The following is a 22,737-nucleotide window of genomic DNA, read 5'->3' as shown; positions in this document are numbered from 1 at the left end:
GGCAGCCAGAGCCCCTCCCCAGGGGGCCCTGCAGAAGGAGGTCCCAGCCAGTTGTCGCCTGTCCTCCCCTCCCCTGCTTGCCGTCCTTCCCGGAGCTGCCCGGTGGCAGTGGTGCCCGGCTTCACCCCAGGGAAGACGGTTCTTAGTTTACTGGGGCAAAAACCCCTTTGAGAATCTGAGGAAAGCTAGGACCCTTTCCCTAGAAAAGCCAACGTATTGTCAAAACGTAGCTCCAATTTCCAGGAGGGGTTGTGACCCCTTCATTCTCTCCGCCCCGGGTTAGGAAGTCCTTTCCCGGCATGCTGGGTTCCCCACGACAATACCCACAGCTGGCAAGTGGGGCCACTGACTCCTGTCCAGGCACAGTCTGGACATGTGACACAGATTAATTTATTATTCCTCCTCAGAAATATGAATGTAATACCACCCCCATTGTACAGATGAGAAAACCGAGTCTCAGAAAGGGGAAGGAGGTCACGGAGGTGGCCGCGAAGCTCACCTGTTTCCCACGCCGTCGTAAACCCAGTGCGTGGAGCCGATGCCCTCGTAGTCGGACGCCCAGTAGTAGAGGCAGGAATTCAGGTGCAGGCTGTAGAGGAGGTAGGCGGTGGTCCTGATGACCCTGCAGAAGGGGGGGGACGCGTGAGCACAGTGGCAGGGAGGGTGGTGGCGACATCTCACTCAGGGGCCAGGACTACAAGGAACGAGCCAATCCTCCCCTCCCCCAGATGCCCACCTCCGAGGTCCCCCCGTTGGGACCTGCCCCTGGAGGGATGGACACCCGGCCAGTGGGAACCAGCCGGTAACTGGGCCGGCCCACCTGGATGTGTTTTGGGGACTGTGCTGTGCATGCCTGGGGCGGGGGGCTCACCTGTAAACGTAGGCTTTGCTGAGCACGGATTCCAGGCGGTTGTTGAACTCGAAGAAGGCCATGTACTGCAGGAAGGGCGAGGCATCAGGGCGGCCCAGGCCCCTGCTGGCATACTGCCCCCGCCCCACAGGCGCCAGGACCGAGGGCCCTCTCTGCAGCCCCGGGAGGAGGGGACGGGACAGTGAGGATTCAGAATCAGAGCTCCTCAGCCCCTTGAAGGGTGGAGGCTAGAAACTCCATTCAGGAATCTGATGAAAGCCATGGCCCACCAGAAATGACGCAGAATCACGTTCTCACAACTGCATATAATTTCAGAGGACACCGGGACCTCCCGAATCCTGCCATGAAACTTTCAGGGATGCAGGTGTCCCAGGCTAAGGATGCGGTCTGGATGTTTACTTATAAAGAAAACCATTTTGTGAAGAAACAGCTTCCCTAACACCCCTGCCTTCCATCCTTGCAAGGCTGATTTGTAATAATAAAAGTCTAATCATAACTACTCTCCTTTCTCGCGCACCTGTGACACGACTGGCACTTTATATACATTGCCTGATTCCCTATGTACACGTGAGGGAGGTGTCACCATTCTCCTTTGACAGAGAGAAAACGGGCACCCGAGAAGTCCAGTCGCTTGTCCCGAGCACACGGCTGGTGCATGACGGAGTCAGCGCTGGAACCCGGGTCGAACTCAAAGCTTCGAGCTCTTGCCATGGTGCTACATCACCCCCAGATCTTTGCACACATTGATGTTTTTGTATTTGGCAATAGTATTTGTCAATTTGTGAAGATTCCCTAAGGGCTATGCCAGTCATCATTCGAGGGTTCATTCTAATTTCCACCCAGAGTTTAAACTGGATGCAGAATAACCACGAGCTCGGGTCCCTCTCAGCGTCTCATCCTCTGAGTTGAGCAAACGTGTGAGTTACACACACTCACCAGGGCCAGTGCGTGAACCACGTCACGGACCTCACCTCTGTATCTGGGGTAAAACTTGGCCTGTGGACTCCACCTTGCTCGTTCTGACGTTTGGCTCTAAGCCGCTCCTTGCACCCCGGGAGGCCGGCATGTGTCAGATGAGAATGGTGCCACTTACAGTGCCCCTTGCTCCTGCAGCCAGGAAGCTCAGAGGCAGCTTCGTGCTCAAGTGCAGCCAGGTGCGCTTGCTCTCATCGGAGCACCTGCAGGCCTCCTGCCCTTCTCTGCCCTGTTCCTCTGGGTTATTAATGTTACTACATTTGCCTTTTTTTTTTTTTTTGGTAAATTCCTTCAATACCGTTTTTGGAAAAAGACACCAGGCATTGTGTCAGGAGGGACATGAATATAGGTGGTTGGCCAGCAAAATCCATCTGGGGGGTCCCGAGTGTTCCAACTGGCTGTCCATGCTGGTCACACTACAGGATGGTTTCCAGGTCTCCCGTCCGTGCTGTGCCAGCCAGACCCTCCCTGGGACACAGGGTCTGCCCAGTGAGTAGCAGAAGGAACAGATGTATTGATACTCTGAGCACTGACCAGTGATGAAAAGGGTGTCGCAGTGTACACTCCAATCCGCCCCGGGCACTTCCTCGCTCCTGCAACTTTGGCGAGTCACCCAGCCTCTCCAAGCGCCAACTTCCCCTTCTTTTAGACAGAGACCATCACAGAACACAAGCCCTTCTCTTGACAGTGTCTGTAACTACTGGACGCATGAACAGCAGAGACAGACTGCCTGCATTCAAATCCCGACTCCACTCCTTCCTGGCTGTGTGACCTTGGGCAAATTACTTAAACTCTCTGTGCCACAGTCCCTTCATTTGTAAAATGGTGTTAATAACCCTCCCATCGCGGGTTGAGGAGTAGGCATTTGTAAAGTCCGTGGAATGATGCCTAACGTAGTGCTGCAGGAAGCACTAGCCATTGCGATGAACTTTCCAGAAGATGCCTATGGAATAAATGCATCTCCCCTTGGGCCGCCCCGAAAGGACACCTCTCCCTCCCCGGTGCTGCCGGGGGAGACTCCGAGACACCAGTGCGGATGGAGGAGTTGAAGGCCCGGCATGGTGGGGCCCTGAGTCCTACCTTTAAACAGCGCGGCAAGCGGAAGAGGGGTTTCACACCGAATTTCAAGTACAGAAGATCCAAGGGCAGGAGGCAGAGCATGTCCATCTGAAACACCAGCCGGACGCCACAGTGAAACAGGTGAGCCCGGGGCAGAGGGCAAGGGGCCTGGGGGCGGTCGCTCCCTCCGATGGGCAGGTGAGGGCAGAATGCCCCGGAAGGCCTACAGTGAGAAGGCAGAGGGCATCCCACCAGCAAACCCCCGTTTGGCCTTAAAGCCCATGTTGCCAACCGTAAGGGCAGCTTCGTTACCGTGGATAGTGGCTCTGTGCCACAAAGGGACCTGGTGTGGCACAGACACAGGGAAAGGTGGCCTCCGAGGGCCACCCAGACTGGGCTGGTCTCCTGGGGCCTGTGGCCTGCAGGACACTCCCATGGGAAATGGGACCTACATCCCCCCATGTGGCAGGAACCACGTCACAGGGGCCCCCAAAGCACCCAGGGCCTCTGAGATGTCACCTTCCGAGACCCCGAGGACGCTCAAACTTGCATCCCGGGCACACACCTTAAAGCGCTGAGACTTCAGGTAGTTATTTCGCATGTCCTTTTTGTCGGTCTGGAAGAAAATGGAATAAAGACAGTGAATTGACCCTGGAGTGTAATCCCCGACCCCATGGGGAGCAGTGGAAATCCTCGAAGAGCTTTGCCTTCCTATGAGAGCGCCATGTCACCGGCTGGATGCTGACTGCTTGGATGAAAAGCGAGAATGTCACACTTACTCTCTCGCCCGTTGGTCCTGCCCAGACCAGCTGCATTTACTGAGGATCAGGCCGGAAGGACTTGGCCACGGGATTCTCTTTCCTCTAAATTGTTGGCACACAGTGGAGCAGGTGCCACCAGTGTGGAATTTTGGAAAGTGACCGGCACAGGGAGAGGGGGACTGTGTCCCCCTCTCCTGATAAGTCACAGTCGGGGCCTCAGTGTCCTCCCTGGTAAGTGAAGGCCAGGCCAGAGCACGGGGTCGCAAACTGGCCGCCTAGGAGAGCATCAGCGTGTTCGCAGGACCCCCAGGTAATGTCGGCTGCCAGCAGTTGCCTGTACCGAGCACTCTGTGTTTCAACTCATCCCCGCTGCAACGCTACAAACTGGGAACGAGGTCTGTCCCCATTCTACAGATGAGGAAACTGAGGCTCAGAGAGGTGATTCGGCTAGGTGTGGTGAAGCTGGGACTTGAACCAAGTGCACGTGCACTCAAGGCCATTCTCTGGACCACTTCTTCATCTTTAAATCCATCGGGTGGTCCGGGGACTAATTCACCTATGAACAGTACCCGATGTGTTCATTTGAGCACATTAAGGGTGTGTTAAATAAGCAACCACACTGTTGAACAAGCACAGGCAGCAGTGCCTGAGATTTCCTTGTTCGCTTATTTTCTTGTCTCTGACAGCATCCGGGCTCAGTCCCCCGAGGGCTCTGGCTGGGGGCTCTGCCCCTGGTCACCCCCTCCATCTGCCTGCGACTCACAATGATGTCCCCGCCTCTGACAAACTGCAGGCGCATCTGGAACAGGGTCATGTCCAGGAAGTAGATGAGGTCGCACAGGTAATCCATCAGCAGCCAGAGGTGGATGTTGGCCGGCGTCTGGTAGGGGAAGGCCCAGCGCACGGGGATCAGCCAGCAGTTCCAGTTCCAGGCCAGCACCACGAAGAACAGCCACAGGATGTACATCAGGTCTACGGGGAAGGGAGGGGGCAGGAACGTTCTAGAATGTCAGCCAGAAGACGCTCTTCACCGGAGACATCAGGGGAAGAGCACCAGGCGAATGAGGCATCCTCATTCTACCTGTCTGCACTTGCCTCCAGATCCAACACGCGGCACTTTTGGAACCGGGTGTGAGTGTGTAAAACCATCTTTGTTTTAAAAATAAATCTCTGCTAGGCTAATAAATCGGGATACTCTGGGGAGGGAACATGGTGACATTATTGGCTAATAAGGCAGCTAACTAGGAAACCCTTTTGCTTTGATTCTTTTTGAAATTTTTCCAAAACTGTATTTCCGGCCTTGGTAAATGCTGCGTGGAGGACGGACGGACAAGTGGACAGATGCTGCGGATCACCTGGTCGTTTCAGAAGCCCAGGGTCAGAGTCTTGCCCCAAAATGATCTCCTACGTGACCCTGAGAAAGTCCCTCTCTGGCACCTGCCATGCCCTTCTCAGAGAAGTCACAGGAAAAGGTCATACAAGAGAGGCAGGGAGGTCCTTTGTAAACTGTAAAGCACTGCGCACACACGAAGCAGTGTTATTCCTGAGGAACGTGGAATGGCTTAGAGGGAAGCCAGGGGAACTCACTTCAGACGCTGGAAGAACTCTGCCCTTTTCTGCTCAAAGCGGGGGATCCAGGGAAGAGCCAGCATGACCCGAACAGAAACACTTGGCCAAGAGTCATGAGCTCTGGTTCTTATGTTCCTATTCCAGGGAGTTTTGTTGTTGTTTGTTTGTTTGTTTGTTTTGAGAATTAGGTGAGCAAGTGTGGAATCATTTTGAAAAGCACAAAAGGTCACAAACCCAGAATGTCCATGGCCTCTCACCCTGGCTCTCGTGTCCCCTCCACTAACCCTCCCCGCATCCCCCTCCCACCGTCCTGCCCTCTCCTGGGACCCAGAGGGCGCACCCACTCCCACCAAGAACTCACTGGTCAGTGGATCGATGCTCTGTGGAAACCGGTACTCCTTCCAGGGGCGGCGTTTGAACTTGCAGCAGAGCATGTCGCAGTAGTGCTCCTCCTCAGCCTGCTGTGCTCCAGCCGGCTTCGCGTCTGCAGGCGACTCTGGGGCCTTCTTGGCTGGGGCTGTGGGACGGCATTGGGGACAATCTGACCCAGCCCTGAGGCCCAGGTAGAGGATGCAGAGCGAAGGGTCCCAACTACAGAGCCTGGAATCGGAGCTGAGGGCACCCTGGCACCATGACACAGTCTGCGGCAAGCTCTGTGTGCAGAAACTAGGGTGCTCTCCTGGGGTGAGCCCCGTAGCTCCATCTTCAACGGAAGGCTGGAGCCCACCCAGAAACTCTTGCCAGCCCCCCGTCTGGGAGTGCTTCTCAGAAGCCACCCCAGATGAGGTATTTCTGGGCAAGTTGGATGTTTCAGTGTCTGCATGTCCGTGTTTGGGCCCCCTTGGTTCTCTGATGGTTTAGGGGCATTTTGTACCCAGTGCTCCCCCCACCACGGTTGAAATGCTAGAGGGCCCAACAAAATCAAATCAGGAAAATATTGCTCTAAGTTCCCGAGAAGGAATCTTAGCTCCTTCTTCTCTAAAAAGAGAGGCTGGTGGAACCACAGCCTCCCCGTGCAGCTGTACTGATGCTTTTTGTGACCTAGGGATCGGCTTTTATAGGTTCAGTATGGCTATGTTCCCAGCTTGGGGACTGGGGAGTCAGGTTCTGCTAGGTCTGTTGTGGACACCATGGATTCCAGGACATAGACCTCGTCTGGAAAGACCTAGAAAACCTCTCTGACAAGACAGCGTGTTTCTTATTTCCTCCTGAGACCTTGAAAGAAAAGAAGCTTTCAGGTAGCACCATAAGAACTTTCAAGGCACTGAGGTCTCTGAAAAACAAGACTGTCTGGTCCCAGGGGAGGCTGTGGACAGCACCTGAGTGTAAGATTGTGAGACACAACCCCGGGTGGCACCACCCACCCGCCAGTGGGAAGGGGCAGGAGGGTCAGTCAAAGTGCCTGCCTGGTGGGGGAGGGAGCCAAGTACGGCTGGAGGGTTGGCCAGAACGCTGAGCTTCCCCTCCTGGATTCAGATCTAAACCTACACATACGGGGCCCCAAATCCAGAGCATGCAGATCTGGGGTTCTCTCGTGCACCCCAACCCTTTCCTTATGGCCACCCTCACCATGAGTTGGCAGGGGGCTTTGGAGTCCCCACCCCATCCCTGGCCAGGTGGGCCACCTCCAGCTCTAGACTCACAGGGCTTGGGGCTTTCCTCATCCGAGGTGACATCAGGGTCTATGAGTTTCTCCTTCACCTTCTCTGTCCGCTCCTTGAAGAGCTTCACCAACTCCTGCAGCCGGTCGTTGATAATGGCGCTATTCTGGCTGGCCGTGGAGACGGCACGGTCCTGGCCACTGTGGGAACACCACCACGGCTGAGCAGGAAGGGACCCCCGTGGCCTAGACCAGAGCCGGGCAGCGTCTGTGTCCCACCTTCTAGCAGAGCCTGAAGGAGGTAAGTCCTGCCCTGTCTCCTTCTGACGTCAGGAACCACAGACCCACTGTAATAGCTCCTAGGAGGAAAGTCAGTCTGGGGACAACGACCAGGTGCTCCGGCCCAGCTTCTAGAAAATGTACCCCACAGGATCTGATTCAGACGGGCAGCTCTGAAAAAACCTTTCCACCTCTAGCTTAGGGGGAACTCTTAGAACTCAGTTTGGAGTTCAGCCAAATCTGGCTGTTAGTCCCAGTGTGGGGTTCACATGGGATATGTGTCTGGGGACAGAACAGAGAGGGAAACAGGGCTAGGTTTTCAGGTTTAGGAAAGAGCTGGGAAAAAGCAGTGCAGACACATTATACATCCTTTAACTTATAGGAATTAACATTTATGCCCTGGTAGTGAGAGAGAGAGAGAGAGAACGCATGAGAGTCTGCCTGGCATCCTACTCAGCATGGGGTGTGCCCTGGAGGAGTCGAGACAGCATGTGACCAGCTCTCCACTGAGTGGCCTCACTGTGATCACCTCGCTGAGTGTTTTTTTCATGCACAGTTGCCACCCAGCGGGGACTGCATTTCCCAGGTGCGGTCGCGCGAGCTCTCGCCGCGGGAATGTGAGTAGATACGGTACGTGCAACTTCGGGCCTCCCTGCTGAAGAGAGGCCTGCAGCGCTCCCTTTCTTACGGGGGCCAGTGGGACCTTGGAAGCCACACAGAGAAGGCGGCAGAGCTGCTGTCAACTGGGTCCCTAAACGATTGCATGGAACAGACCCTTCCACTGACCCTGAAACACGCAACTAGTGAGACAACCATGACATAGGAGATACATTCTTGTTCCTCAAGCCACTGAACCATTGGGGTCTACTCGCCACAGCAGCTTGCCCTAGCTGATACATGGGCCTCCACGTTGACCTCCTTAAGGGTTCCCAAGGGTCATTTGAATTATTATACCTCATTTCTGCCTTATTCTCTGATATTAAACCCTAAGCCTACCCTACCCAACTGCATAAAATTTGCCTCCACTGTGTGCCAAAATGGACAACTGACTACAGCTGAGGCTTGGATATTTTTTTCCTGCTTCTTTATCTTTTCTGCACTTTCCACAGCTCTGTTAAGCATAAACTGCATAGAATTACGGATAGAAAAAAATGACAGGAAGGAGGAAGGAAAGCCTGCTGTCCCCTGTGGCTAGGCCAGGAGTTGTGGCCGGGCAGGGAGCGTGATGGGGACTCCAGGCCACAGCCCAGGGCCACCAGGGCATTCACCATCACCCAGGGCTACTGGAACCCTTCATGCAACACCTCCCATTGGCCCAGCTCTTGGGACAGTTAGATGTCAGAGGCCCAGAGGCCAACGGCATCACAGTGACTGCCACACATTGTACGGAAGACCAGCTACATCGGAATCCCCTGGAGGGGAGCTTGTGGAAATGCAGATTCCCAGGCCCACAGCCTTGGCTCTGAGCTAGCGGAGCTGGTGGGGCTCCCCAGGGTTCTCACTGGAGATCCTGGCGGTCCTCCCTGCCCCCACTGGCCATTTCAGGGGTTCAGCAACAGGAGCCCCTGCCAGGGGGCACCCCTTAACATCTCCTTTACAAGGGGGGCCTCTGCCTAGAGACACCTCCCTCTCTGAGTGGGTCATGGGCACAGCTAGGCCCACAGTTGCAGCTCACTCTGCAGATTTTGCAGGACTCCTGGGCCAGCCGGAAGCAGCCTGGGCAGGGGACCCTGCCCTGTCCTGCTGCTCAGAAGCCGCTGGCGAAATCTGCCTTGCAGTGCAGGGTTCTAAACACACCTGTGCTCCCTCCCTCCTTTCCCTCCCCACCCTTCCCTGCCCCGCCTCCCAACTCTCTGAGACCGCAGAGGTGGCCCCACTCACTCAGTGTCCTGCGGGGTGGTGGGGTCCGACAAGGCGACCATGGGGGACTCGGCTGGTGACAGCACCTTGAGCTCTTCAGCCTCATCATCCTGAGAGGGCAGCCTGCTCCTGCAAGGACACAGACGTAGAAGGGGCCTTGAGTGAGGGCAGTCTCCACATCTGCCCAGCGGCCTCCACATGAAGGTGACAACACTGACTCGGTATCAGGCAAACTTCAGTTTGCAGCCTAGGCCTGCCTCCTACCAGTGCCTGACCTTGGCAGGTGACTAGTACACTCAGCTGGGACCCAAACCCAAGTCTTGCCAGGCTTCCAGGCCGGCGCCTATCTGCAGTCTCCACCATCACGACCCGGGATTCCAGCATTAGGGTTTCCAGGGGGATACAGGAGAGACAGCAGCAGCCACCTTTATTCCAGAAGGCTCTGAAACTATCCCGTTACCTTTTGCCAACTTGCCTACGTTGGCAAAACTCATGGATTCACTTCTTTCTCATTGGAATTGAAAGGGCATCCCCACACAAGAAGACTGGGGACAAAGGTCCCATAGCCGAGAACTAAAGTCGGTCCTCCTGCGGCCAGCCCAGGGCGCCCTGCCGAGCCTGGGGGGCACGTGCTGCCCCAGAGAACCCGGAGCCAGGAACGGAACAGCAGCTCCGGCCCCTGCACCTGAGCACCTGGCGGGGCAGCAGCTCCTTAAATTCTCACAACGTTTTAGGAGACAGGTGGTGTTTTTACCCTTGTCTTACACTGGGAAAATGGAGGCCCAGGCAGGTTAAATGACTCGCCTTAAGGCCAACATCTTGCAAGCAGTGAGCTGGGATTCACTCCAAACCACAGCCTTAAGCTGCAAGAAGGGCCTTGCCAGACTGGCCCTCAGTCAGGGCCCTGTGGTTTCCATGGCTTCGTGGCTCCCATCAGTTGCTCCTGATGCTCGTTCTGTCCCTGCCCACGGTCAGCCCTGCCAGCCTCAGCTCTAGAGGCAGGCGTCAGAATTCGCCCCTCTTGGGGGCAGGCAGAGGTTCACCCCCTGTTTCTCATGGGTACTTTCAATTTAGCACCTGCTTGTTTGTCTGGTTACTAGTTCGTTGTCTATCTTGGCCCCACTAGAATGTCAGCTCCACCTTGATGCGTCCCAAGCACCTATGACAACGTCCAATAAATGTTTCTGAAGGAATGAATGACAGGGACAAGAGGAGCCTCATAGGCCCAGTTCACATGCAGAAGGCCAGAGGCTTGGATTCTAGTTTCACATCATCTTGGTCCCCTACCCGCCCCTAAATATGCCCCCCCAAGCTGGGTCCATATAGCTTCTCTGCCCATATAATGGGAACAGAGGTAGGTAGACCAGATGTCTACAAGCATGGTGGCACCATTTCTGGAATTCTTCCTGTGCCTTGTGCATAATTCAGGGAACTCAACACAGGAACGGATGGAGCAGTGAGCTGTGTGCTTAGGCGCATGAGATTGTGTCTTTTCTCCGTGTTAAAATCTGAGAGCCCTAAATTTGCCACATCCAGCCATCTGCACTCTGGCAGGCTCCAGACCTCAGCTGAGAAATTACCCAGGAGCTCATGGATTAGAGAAAAAATTAAGAAGAAAAGAACCATTTCTCCATCCAGCCAATGCAGGAGAAGCACTGACAGCTCCCCCTTCACTGAAATAGTCATTCATAAAGCACTGTCCTGCCCTTGACTGTGAGCCTGAAGCTGTATTCAGGGCCTTCTGTCAGTTACCTGCCTCAAGTTCAAAAGCAACTCCAGCCACTCGGCCACAAATTTGTCTCAAGAGGCATAAAAATGTGCCCAGCCTTGACCAAGAGTCCCACTCTTGAGAGAGGAGCCCAAGGACAGGGAGCAGAAGACCAAACACAAGGTCATAGTACCATGATGACAGTGCCCAACAAGAGAGTGGAACTGGAGGAACGTCACACAGCCATCATGAATGTGCACTAAGGAGACAGCCAGCAACATGGAAACGGGCTCATGGAATGAGATGGCACCTCAGATGGGATCACTTCTTCAGTTAAAACCACACAAATCATGGGCCTATCAAAGAGGCAGGGAAGAGAATACAGAGCAATAAAAACACCATCTTGTGGGATTAGAGATGATTATTTTCCTAGTGTTCTGCAGTGTTTCCATTATATTATCTAATATTAAAGTGAGGGGAGGATGCCAAAAGTACAGGTAACAGAAGCAAAAATAGACAAGTGGGACTATATCCATCTAAAAACATCTCCATAGCAAAGGAAACAATCAACAGAGTGAAAAGAAAACCTACAGAATGGGAGAAAATGTTTGCAAGCCACATATCTGATCATGGGTTAATATGCAAAATATATAAGAAATTCCTACATTCCTACAACTCAATAGCAAAATAAACAAACAAATTGACAAAAAATGGGCAAAAGACTTGAACAGACATTTCTCCAGAGAAGACATACAAATGGCCAACAAGCATATGAAAAGGTGCCCACCATCTGTAATCATCAGGGAAATGCAAATCACAATGAGATATCACCTCACACCTGTTAGGATGACCATTATTAAAAAAACAAAAAACAAAAACAGAAAACAACAAGTGTTGACGAGTATATGGAGAATAGGAACTCCTGTGCACTGCTGGTGGCAATGGAAAATGGTATAGCACTATGGAAAATAGTATGGAGGGTCCTCAAAGAATTTAAAATAGAACTACTGTATGATGCAGCCATCCCACTTCTGGGTATATATCCAAAAGAACTGAAATCAGGATTTTTGCTTATTTGTTTGTTTTGTTTTTGTAGTTTTATAACTTTATTTGATGTATCTGACAATCAGCGGTTAGTTTTCATCCATGTTGACTGTAGATTTTTGAAAGTGGTAACAGGTACTTAGGTAACCAAAGTGTAGAGCTTGTGTGGTGAGTCTTCATCCTCATTACGTTTTCTGGACAACTGAGCACGGATACGGTGTGGGACATTCCCAGACAGTTTTGCTGAGCCTGGTATCAATGCTCACATGTGGAGTCCCCACCTTCTCGGCAAATTTCCAGATCTTTCTGAGTGCCAGAGGGACATGCTTCTTGGAGCCCACTCCAGGGATGCGCTTGTGAGTGTCGATGATGTATCCGTGGGCCACCCCCTTGTTGGTGGCAGAATGGTCCATCTTCTTCTCCACACCCTTCTTTGCGGAGCCATTCTGCTGGGCCCAAGTTCTGAAATTGGGATCTTGAAGAGCTATTTGCCCTCCCACGTCCATTGCCGCATTATTCACCATCGCCAAGAGGTGGAAACAACCTAAACGTCCATTGACAGACGAATGGATAAACAAAATGCGGTGTATACATACAATGGAAGATTATTCAGCCTTAAAAAAGGAAGGAAATGCTGTCATATGCTACAACGTGGATGAACTTTGAGGACCTTATGTTAAGTGAAATAAGCCAGTCACAAAAAAAGCCAAATACTGAATGATCCCACTTATTTGAGGCATCTAAAGTAGTCAAATTCATAGAAACATAAAGTAGATCGTTTCTTGGCCTTTTGGCTGAGGTCAAGTGTAGAAACATACAGTAGAATGGTGGCTGCCAGGGGCTGGGTAGGGGTGGAGGGAGGAATGGGAGTCACCATTCAACAGGTATAGAGTTTCAGTTGTGCAAGATGAAAAATTCTAGAGATCTGCTGTACTTTGACAACGTGCACATAGTTGACAATACTATACTGTACACTTAAACATTTGTTGAGAGGATTTAAAAAAAGACCTGGCAAGTTATAACCATATACAAGTTTTCATAATAGCATCCTGTCAAAATATAAAATAAAATGAGAGGGTAGAAATTAGTTCTGTCACATTTATCATATATTATTATACTATTTATTATTATATTACCCCTTCTAACCTATGAGTTTGGATCATAATCCTGAAAGACACAATCCTAAATGCCATAATCCCAAATACTGAAATCTCAAAAGATCAAAATCTCTAATGTCTAAAATCCCCCAAATCACCATCATGGGATAGTCGCATCCTGCGGTCTGTATACAAGTGCACGGGGAATGAATTTTCTTGTACCTAAGATAAGATAGAAGCATGGCAGAGAAGATGAGAAAATGCAATACGGAGTGCTCCTGTCGGTGTATAGCAAATCATAGAACTTCAAAAAGAGCAGGGCTACATAGAAAATGTGAACATATCCCCTGATGTCCTAAAAGAAAAACATCAGCTATCCGTCATGATGCGAGACTTCGAAACACAGCTTATGACCGTGAGACCGTGAAAGCCGACCAGCACTTATGGACTACCTTGGTGTGATCGCCCATAATCTATCCCTGTAATACCACTTCTCATATGTTAAATTTTCTTTTTAGTTTTTCAGGGTTTTTTTTCTTTTTCTTTTCTTAGTGTTTTTTCACTATTTTAAATTGCTAGCATTATTTTTTACAATTCACTATGTGATGTATTCCATCTTTGCATCGCTTTAGATATCGGAGGTATAAATTGCGTAGAGATTTTTACAGAGTTCTAATTGGTTTTATGAACTTTTTGCAAATTTGACTCGATAAAAGCACATTATTACAAGGTTGACTTTGTGTGTTAGCGTTGTGTGTGTACACAAAAATGTTGAAACTTCCTCAGTAAATGAAGAACTGTCCTTTTTGTACATCTGCCCTTATGAAAGATAAAATTTCTCAAGATCTTGGCTCTTTGGGCGACTGTACACGTGGTGGTGACCCCTCGCGGTTTTGGATCCACCTCGTCAAGAGACTTGAGTTGTTCATTGATGACTGCAGTTGTAAAGGTGGATGCACACAATTACCAGCCATAGTAATCTGTAGATATGCATTTATACATTTCCCTTTTTGACCGATTTCTTCATAAACGCAGGTCGTATGCTTATAACTGTTATAATAGTGCAACTATCGTTAGTATACCTAAGTGTTGATGCTTGCAAAAATATTTATGTCGGGCTGGGCGCAGTGGCTCTTGCCTGTTATCCCAGCACTTTGGGAGGCTAAGGCAGGAGGATCGTTTGAGGCCAGGAGTTCAAGACCAGCCTGAGCAACATAGCATCTCTAAAAATATTTTAAAAGTTAGCCAGGCTGGTGGCGCATGCCTGTAGTCCCAGTTACTTGGGAGGCTGAGGCGGGAGGATCGCTTGAGCCTGGGAGTTCTAGACTGTAATGAGCTACGATTAAGCCACTGCACTCCAGCCTGAGTGCACTGCACTCACTCCAGACAGTGTGACCTCCTCTCTAAAAAGCAAAACAAACAAACAAAAAAAATTAGAGAAAGAATGTTCTTATTCCCTATTTACTTGTAAAGTGGCCCATAAAGTGTTCTGTCATGTTTTTGTTTCTCAAATGTCAATAAATATATTTTAAAGATTATTTTATCCAGAATTATATCTTTGGGATTTGGATCTTTTGGGGTTTCAACATTCTGGATTATGGCATTTGGGATTGTGTTTAATGGGATTATGATCTGCTCCCTGATCTCCGCGTCTGCCATAGGGACAGGTGGCACAGTGCTGAGAAAAGCCCAAGAGAAGCATAAAAAAATGACCTGTGTGTCCCCGAGGCTGAGCCCGGGACCGCAAGGGTGTCAGATTTGACAGGAGATGGTGGCCGCAGCGGGGGCGAGGGTGGATTCTCCTCCACGATGAGGGGGCGGCTGTCAGCATCGGTATCTTCCACCTGCACTTCTGGGTGCTCTTCTGTGGCAGCCACTTGGGAAGAGGGAGGAGAAGAGAGAGTCAGAGAGAGAGAGAGAGAGAAGCCAGGTCCCAGGGGGCTGGCTGTGTTCTTGAAAAAGCATGTTTGGCGGGGGGAGGGGCCCTCTGGCAGCTTCACTGCCCAGCGGGGCCCACAGGCAAGCTCCATGCAGGGGTGCGAGAGTGCAGTGCCCAGGGTCCTCTGAGCGCCACGGCTACTCCAGCCACTGGCCCAGGAGACACGAAAGAAGCCACGGGAGCTCCTGGACACAGCCTGGAACTCAGCCCTCCAAAGCCCAGCCCGGCGTCCCCGTGTCTGGACAAGCGTCAGGGACCCAGGGTGGTGACAGTGCTCAGAGAGGGCAGGAGGATGCTGGGGGAGCTGGAGACCTGGGGCCGGGCCTAGCACAGCCTGGTTCCCCTCTCTGAGCCTCAGTTTCCCCATCCCAAGGTAGGGTGACAATGCCTCCCCAGGCGCCCCGAGACAGCCTCGCAGAGGATGAGCCAGGCTGGCTGCCTGTGGCTCCGCGGGGCCCTGCGTGGGTTTCTTCGCTGCTCTCTGCTTCGGTTTCCTCATCCACAGAACAACGACACAGTAACAACTACCTCGCAGAGTTTAAGTTTAATCTCTGCCGTCGTCCTGAGGTCACGGCCCCTGGACATGAGGCCTCCGTTAAAACAACATCTCAGCTCAGAAGGTGCCGGAAGCCTCACTGAAGCGGGCGTCATGCTCTGGCTGCACCTTCTCACGGCCTGGTCTGTAGCATCTAAAATCGTCGTGTCCTACCACGCCTAGGTCTGTCCACTGTCCCACTGTGTCCCTGGGCACATTTCCCAGAGTGTGGGGCTCCCAGGGACCAGGGCAGACGCGAGACGAGGCGGAGGATGACAATGAGAGCGCTGCTCCCGTTTTAACTCCCTCTAGACCCTGAAACCGCAGAGAGCAAGTCTGGGGTTAGAGCTGCTCCGGCCTTAGCGCCTCTGACACCGCCCAGCCCCCTTTCTGCTAAGAGAGCAGACCCCGGCTGCCAGCCCCCAGCGGGCCACCAGTCTCACTGGAAACCGTCACCCCAGTTGGCTTTCAGTGTGTTTGTGGGTATTTCTATTTACGCCTTCTATTTACGGCAAACAATGCTGGTTTTCCATTTGCATAGTAATAAGCAGCCTTCCTGTATGAATACACATTATTAAATAAAAAAGAATCCAGTGGGAGAAAAATAGGAAGTAAATGAAAGTGGGGTTTATCAGAGAGTGGTCTGTGGGGTGGGTGTTGGAGGAGGAGATTCGAGGGCTGCCCACTGGAAGGGGAGTCTGGGGTAGCACCACTTACCGCAGGAGGACTTGAGTGCCACCTTATCCCCTCTCTGTGACCACCTTGGAAGACGAGGGAAGGGTCACAGTGGACCTCTTCTCCCACCCGAGTGCTACCCAGGCCCAACCCCGCTCAGCTTCCAAGATCAGATGGGACCAGACACATTCGGGGTGGGAGGGCCATAGGTGACTTCTCATAAAACGTTCAGTTCTAACTGCCTGTGCTGGTCTCAGGGGCAGCTTTGCACAGTGTCAACCGAATACACACACACTGTCAAATCAAAGGTGGGCAGGTCTGGCTTGGGTTAAGGCAGAAAGTGACAGGGGTTAGTCCAGAGGTGCCAGGATGTCCCCGAGTGTTTTGTCATCAGGCAGCTGGAATGCCACTATGGGGAGCTTGTCACAATTAAATGGATCCAGACAGGCCTTCCCTCGCACTGGCCTCTGCGGGTGCTTCTCCTGCCTGTCTGCCTGCCTGCACCTGCCAGTTCTCATTTCCTGAAATGGAATTTGCTGACCAAAAAGTCCAGCTCCCAGCAGACTCTCGTGAGTAGATTCTATCTGCACCGGGTCCCCACATTCCTCTTCTGTTCTCCTTCTCTCCTTTTATTGCTGCCCAAGCCTCTTGGCCTGGAGATCTGAGTGAGTGACTTGTTTAAACTAAGATGGGAGTGACTATCTATTAAAAAAAATGATGGGCCTGCAGAACGGAATGTTAAACCAAGAGAAAAGAATTACTGATTGTGGAATTTTAGGCGTGGGACTAAAATCCCTCAAGCAACCACCACAAAGCAGGATGAAGGCGTTGATGAGCAGAGCAAGCAGGGGTGGTCTTCCACGAGCACATGCCATGACCATGGCACCCACGTGGGAAGACAGTCCAAGCCATGCAGAAGCACACGCCACGGACACGAGCATGCTGAGTAGGTGAAGGTGAGGTCACGCTACCTAGGCGACGGATGGAGCTCCTGGTCTCCTTGGCGAAGCTGGAATTGGACAAGGTGGTTCTCCGGGAGGTGAGAACAGGGATGCGGGTGATGGGGCGGCGGTGGTAGATGGGCACGTTGGGGAGGTGCTCCGCCAGGTTTGGGGGGCCAGGCCCAGGGGCCCTCTGGCCAGGGAGCTGGTCCTGCACCAGGCGGTTCAGCTCCATGTTCCAGCCTGTGTTAGCCATGGTGCTGGGGCCAGAGGGTCTCAGGCAGAGGCAGGACCCTGGGGACTGCAGTCAGGAGCACAGAGTTGGGGAAGGCAAGATAGGTGGGTTCCTCCCACCAGCACCAACACACACCAGCCTGGAGCCCCCCTGCACTGGCAGCAGTGCCACCCAAGCTCCGAAGCACACTCTTGTCCCTGGAGTTCAACATCTAATGCGTCATCAAGTCACGGGGTGGTCTGCCCAAGAGCTTTGGGAGACAGCCTGGCAGCCCCCCAGCTTCTCATGCTGTCTCTGCTTACAAACCAGCAGTAGCATTTCCCACCTCAGACTCAACATGAGTTAGAATCAAAGAACCCAGAACTCACAGACACTAAGACTCCTAGACCCAAAGAACCCTGGACTCAAACATGCTTAGCTTGGTAGAATTTTCCAGTCCAGAGAAACCCTGGAGATCAATTCAGTTCACTTCTAACCAGAAGCAGTAACTTCCTAGGGCCCTGGGACCTAAACTGGGCGGCACACTGGAGTCACCTGGGGAGGTGTGACAATTTCTGATAGCCCGGCCCATCCCCAGAGACTCTGACTTAATGGTCTAGAATGAGGTGGCAGCAGGAATTTCTGAATCTCCCCATGAGTCCAATGCGCAGTCAAGTTGGAGAACCAGGGCTCAAGGCTGTTGCCCCTCAGACACTCATGTGCGGACAAACCGGTCACCATGCAGACGCTGAGGATGCAGGTCCGGGATGGGGCCTGGGAATCTGCATCCCTAACCAGCTCCCAGGTGATGCCAGAGCTGCTGGTTCTAGGCCCACACTTTTGAGCAGCGGTGGACAAATGGCTACGCCTCAGCGCTTCTCAGAGTGTGGTCCCCAGACCTCCTGCTTCCAAATCACCTAAGCAAGGGGCAAAGCCACCCGCAGAGCCTGGGTCTGCACCTGTTTGCTCGTGGTCTTATCTATGTGGGGCCCAGCCTCGGGCAGAGACTTTGTAGGTCCCCTGCAGGTGTGCGTCGAAGTTAACAGAGAACCCTTTTCAAAAATCAGGTGGGCAGTGAGCTCCAGACACCCAGGGTCAGGACACCTGGGTGCAGGCTCATTTCTGTCACTGGCTGGCTGGGACATATCATTGTCCCCATCACCAACGCCTCCCTCAGTGCCAGCCACAGTTCTGGGCGCACTGTCGCCCCTACTCTGCCCAACAGCCTGTGGGGTAGGGACTGTTATTGCCCCATTCTTCTTGATTTGGGAGTCATGGCTCAGAGAGGTCACAGCATGGCTCTGGGTCACACAGCGAGGAAGAGAAAGAGGAGCCAGGACTGAACTGTAGGTTTGCACCTTGACCTCAGGACCAAGTGCACACACATAGAGCCTCAGTTTTCTCATCAGTAAAATGGTCTGTCCACCTCCCCGTGGAAGCACCTGTGGCTTGGGGAACGTGGAGGAGGGTAAGGCATGCAGTACCCACAGGCCAGGGCTCAGGGCCCACCTGTCCCCAGCTACCTGGCCCGGCCGTTGTGGGGCTCTCCTGGACTCTTTCCCCACCGTGCCTGGAGTCCTCAGGGGTGGGGGTGGGGTGGCAAATAACGGCAAAGAGCCTGTGCTGGCTGCAGCCTGGAGATCTTGGCAGCCAGGAAAGCCTGGTAAGGAGACGTGGGGTCTAGCACACGCTGTTTGCAAGCTCTGGTCGCAGTTTTCACTCAGATACGTTATGTCTGAGTCAAACCCTCACTGGGCCGCCGGTAGCCCAGAGAACTGCGTTCTCACTGCGCGGAGCTGGCAGGAGAGGTTGGCTGGGAGTGGGGTCTCCGCAGCCCCTCTGGGAGTCCGGGGGCCTCAGCTCAATTGCCCTACGGCCTCTGAACTCCATTATTGGGCTCCGATAACGTGGCCCCACGACACAGAAGCCGAGAAGGAGACAGAGGGAGAGGAGGAGGGGTTGCCCCTGCACGAGGCTGTCCCCAGCCTGAAAGCATCCTCGACCTTCCTGTACGGCCGCCACCCCACCGCACGCCACCCCACCGCACTCCTACCTCCTAAGCTGGCGGCCTCCGACTCAGACTCAACCTCAGCCTTCAGCGCAGCCTCCGCCTCGAACTCAGCCTCCTCCAGCACCTCCTGCAAAAGTGACAGTGGAGAAGAAACTGTGACCGCCAGCCTCTGCCAGGAGCTCTGCCTCCAGAAGTCCTTGCGGGCCCAATCCTGCCCTTGCCCTGCCTGGCCGGTCAGGCCCTGCCAGCTGCCCCTGCCCGCCCACCCTCTGGGCATCTGGAGAGGTGGGCCACAGCCCTCAGAGGGCAGGGCACAAAGGAGCCCTGGACCTGTCACCTGCGATGAGGGGAACTCCCCGTGCAGCCCTGTACCTGTGGGGACAAGAAAACTAAAGCAGCCACCAGGACTCCCCACCCCAGGACCGCACTGCACAGGTGCCAGCCCTGTCGGATCCTGCCACAAACCCCGGGAAGGCATTTATAGCCTCATTTTACACAGGTGGCGGCTTAGGCCCCCAGGTGGGGCGGCGACTTGCCCAGAGTCAGGCAGCCACGTGGGGACTGGAGCCCAGACCTACCCGACTCTCCGCCCACGGCCGAGGCCTCTCCTGACACCGTCTGACCCTGCTCTGAGCAGGGCCTTGCCGGACCCCCCGCCCTGCTCCCTCTGCCCTGTGGGCATCTCACCAGCCAGACCCCCCCCCCCGGAGACCAGGTGGACAAGGCCCCAGCCCTGCCGCCGACACCAGGCCGGGCCTCCGAGGTGCCCTGGTGCCTGGCGCTTCTCCATACCTCGCATGAGGCCTCCGGGCACTGGGTCTCGCCTACTGCGCTCTGGTCCTCGCACGGCTGCTCCACCAAACAGCTATCCAGCAGCACTCTGTGACCCCCGGGGGCAGGAGGAGAGGGCTCGGGTTAGCGGTGTGACAGGTTTCCTGAGTGCCAGGCTCTGTGCCAGGAGCAGCGGGCACAGCGATGCCCAAGAACAGGTCCTCCCCGTCCTCAGGCTCCCAGGCCAGTGTCCTGCTGAGAGCCACTCCATCTGAGATGGGGGCCGTGAAGGACATGCCACAGCTCTGCTAGGAAGGAGGGTGCCCCAGAGGAGGTGGCCTGTTGTAACCTGGGCCTCAAGGGTGATGATTTTACCACCAGGAACAGGTGTTGGAAGGGTGTCCAGGAAGGGGGACAACGTGGGCCCAGCAAAGCATGGAGGAGGGTGGGAGGAGCTGGCCTTTGGGGTGTAGCCCAAAGGGCCGGTGGGGCTTCAGCATGCACGCCCAGGCCTGCCCCAGAGCGCCTCCAGGCAAGCTCGGAGATGCAAACAGTTGAGAAAAGTGAGGCTCAGAGAGGTGAACTGACCCGGCCAAAATCACACAGCAGATTGTGCCAGACCACACAAACCTCAAAGCCAGGCCCTGGTTCCCTCCGCACCGTGAGCTCAGAGCCACGCTGCGAGTGCTGATGGTTTCGGGAGCCGCTGGCCCAGCGGCAGGCCCACGTCAGTGACGGGGCCAGGGACGAGGATGCAGGCGACAGGGAGGGTGGTGGCAAATTGGAGAACCCATGTCCAGCTAAAGGCGCCAACCCCATTGCACTTGGAACGGGGACCCGGGCGGCCAGATCTTCCAATTTTCAAAAGGCGACAATGATATGGTTTTTTTTTTTAGACAGTCCCCCCCGCCTTAAAAGATTTAAAAAAATTTTTAACTATATGTTTTTTGGGTGGAATTTTCTGATTTTAGATGCTGATAATTAATTCAAATTGATACATCATATTAACATGTAGATATCTAAAGAGCCTGTCTCCAGGGTTAATTGGGCTCTTAGATGTCCACTTGTGACCTCTGGGTTACAATGACTCAGGACCAGGGGCGAATGTGGTTTTTGTAGTTAGGATTAGGTCCTGCTTCCTAAGAGCCCCACCCCACCCCTCCTGTCACTGAGGGGCTCCTGGGGGTCTGCCACCCAGAAACCCTGGAGTCACTATCCTCTGCCCAGAGGGCCCAGGCTCAGCCCTCCTGAGTGGGCAAGGAGGTGGGGACGGGTCGGCAGCCAGTGGGTTTGCAGCCGGCGGCCTGGGAGCAATAATTAGCCAATAATTACATCGCCACCGGCTCGGGGCTGGGCGCCAGGCACTCTGCACGCACTGTCTCCCCGATCCTCCTCCAGATAACTCTGAGCAATCGACACACATGAAACACCACATCAACAGAATGAAGGACAAAAACCATATGATCATCTCAATCGATGCAGAAAAAGCATGGGACAGAATTCAACATCCTTGGGTGATAAAAACTCTCAACAAATTAGGTATAGAAGGAATGTACGTCAACACAATGAAGCCCACACGTGACAGACCCACAGCTAACATCGTACGCAACGGTGAGAAGTTGGAAGCTTCTCCTCTAAGGTTAGGAAAGAGACAAAGACGCCCACTCTTCCCACTTCCGTGAGTAGGTAGTACGTGAGGTCCCTCCCGGAGCAATTAGGAAAGAGAAAGAAATAAAAGGCATCCAAATTGGAAAGAAAGAACTTAAATTCTCCCTCTTTATAGGTGACATGATCTTATATAGAGAAAACCCCCAGGCCAGGCACGGTGGCTCATGCTTGTAGTCCCAGCGGGAGTTTGAGACCAGCCTGAACAACATAGCAAGACCTTATCTCTCCAAAAAGTTTTTTAAATTAGCCGTGTGTGGCAGCCTGTGCCTGTAGTCCTAGCTACTCGGAAGCCAGGGAGTCTGAGGTTGCGGTGAGCTGTGAGCACGACCCTGCACTCCAGCCTGGGCAACAGAGCAAGACCCTGCTTCTTGAAAAGAAAAAACCAAGCAGGGCCATATTAATGACTTCCACGGGTCCTGGGCTTATTAGCCTTCATGGGCCCCTTCCTTCCCTTAAAAAAAAATTAGAAATTATTTTTGTGCATTTGTATGAAGATTGATATGTTAATATTATATCTTAAGACATTACAGTCTATCTAAAAGTTCGTTTTTGGGGTCTGATTTTAAAAGAAATGAAAACATTCTTGCGGGCCCTGCAAGTATTTGGAGCACTGTGCCTGCCACAGGAAGTCAGCCGTGCACAGAGGGGTTAAGACGCGTCTGCTGCTGCAAGGGGCTGACTGCAGTCTTTCCCCGAAACGAGGCGGGGCCCTTCTCAGCTCTCTGCCTACAGCGCGAAGGCTCAGGAAGCGAACGGCCCACAGCCCCGGCCTGAGGCTTCCCGGGTCCTGCTCACTCTGGCTTCAGGCCAGGAAATCAGTGTCTGACCTCGGGCAAGTCACCTGGAAGCCCTTGGGCTGCCTCTGCCTGGCCTGTAAAGCCTGACTTATTTGAGCGAGGTCAGAAGGACCAGTGAGAATCTCACAGAATAGTCAAAAAAGACTGTCACGTGTTGTTTCTGTGATTCTTCTGGATTCTTCCAGCGTTCCTTGTCTTTACTACTAAATGTCCACTTTGGAGCCAGCCTGACTCGGGACAGAATCCCAGCTCTGCACTTCCTTGGTAGGGCACCCCGGACGTGCAGGCTGCCATCTCTGAACCTCAGTTCTCTCATCTGTGAAATGGGATTAGTAATAGACTCTGCCATTCAGGCTGCCTTAG

The 22,737-nt window shown here is 53.3% G+C and overlaps 1 protein-coding gene and 1 pseudogene across 1 annotated transcript in view; both read right to left on the bottom strand.

The window, feature by feature from the left end:
* Positions 1-22,737, bottom strand: part of CNGB1 (cyclic nucleotide gated channel subunit beta 1) — a 62,811-nt gene that overhangs the window by 18,107 nt on the left and 21,967 nt on the right. The window contains exons 15-25 of the mRNA XM_045533613.1: positions 19,717-19,741; positions 19,181-19,220; positions 14,537-14,699; positions 8,996-9,103; positions 6,879-7,036; positions 5,597-5,752; positions 4,430-4,638; positions 3,471-3,521; positions 2,927-3,013; positions 872-936; positions 500-622 (exon numbers count right to left, since the gene is read on the bottom strand). Coding sequence (XP_045389569.1) covers positions 500-622; positions 872-936; positions 2,927-3,013; positions 3,471-3,521; positions 4,430-4,638; positions 5,597-5,752; positions 6,879-7,036; positions 8,996-9,103; positions 14,537-14,699; positions 19,181-19,220; positions 19,717-19,741 — 1,185 coding nt within the window. The remainder of the gene's footprint in view (positions 1-499; positions 623-871; positions 937-2,926; positions 3,014-3,470; positions 3,522-4,429; positions 4,639-5,596; positions 5,753-6,878; positions 7,037-8,995; positions 9,104-14,536; positions 14,700-19,180; positions 19,221-19,716; positions 19,742-22,737) is intronic.
* Positions 11,809-12,232, bottom strand: LOC123625480 (annotated as a pseudogene).

The sequence above is a fragment of the Lemur catta genome, chromosome 20 (genome assembly GCF_020740605.2).
Source record: "Lemur catta isolate mLemCat1 chromosome 20, mLemCat1.pri, whole genome shotgun sequence".
NCBI lineage: Eukaryota > Metazoa > Chordata > Mammalia > Primates > Lemuridae > Lemur > Lemur catta.
This window is presented reverse-complemented; position numbering and strand designations above follow the sequence as displayed.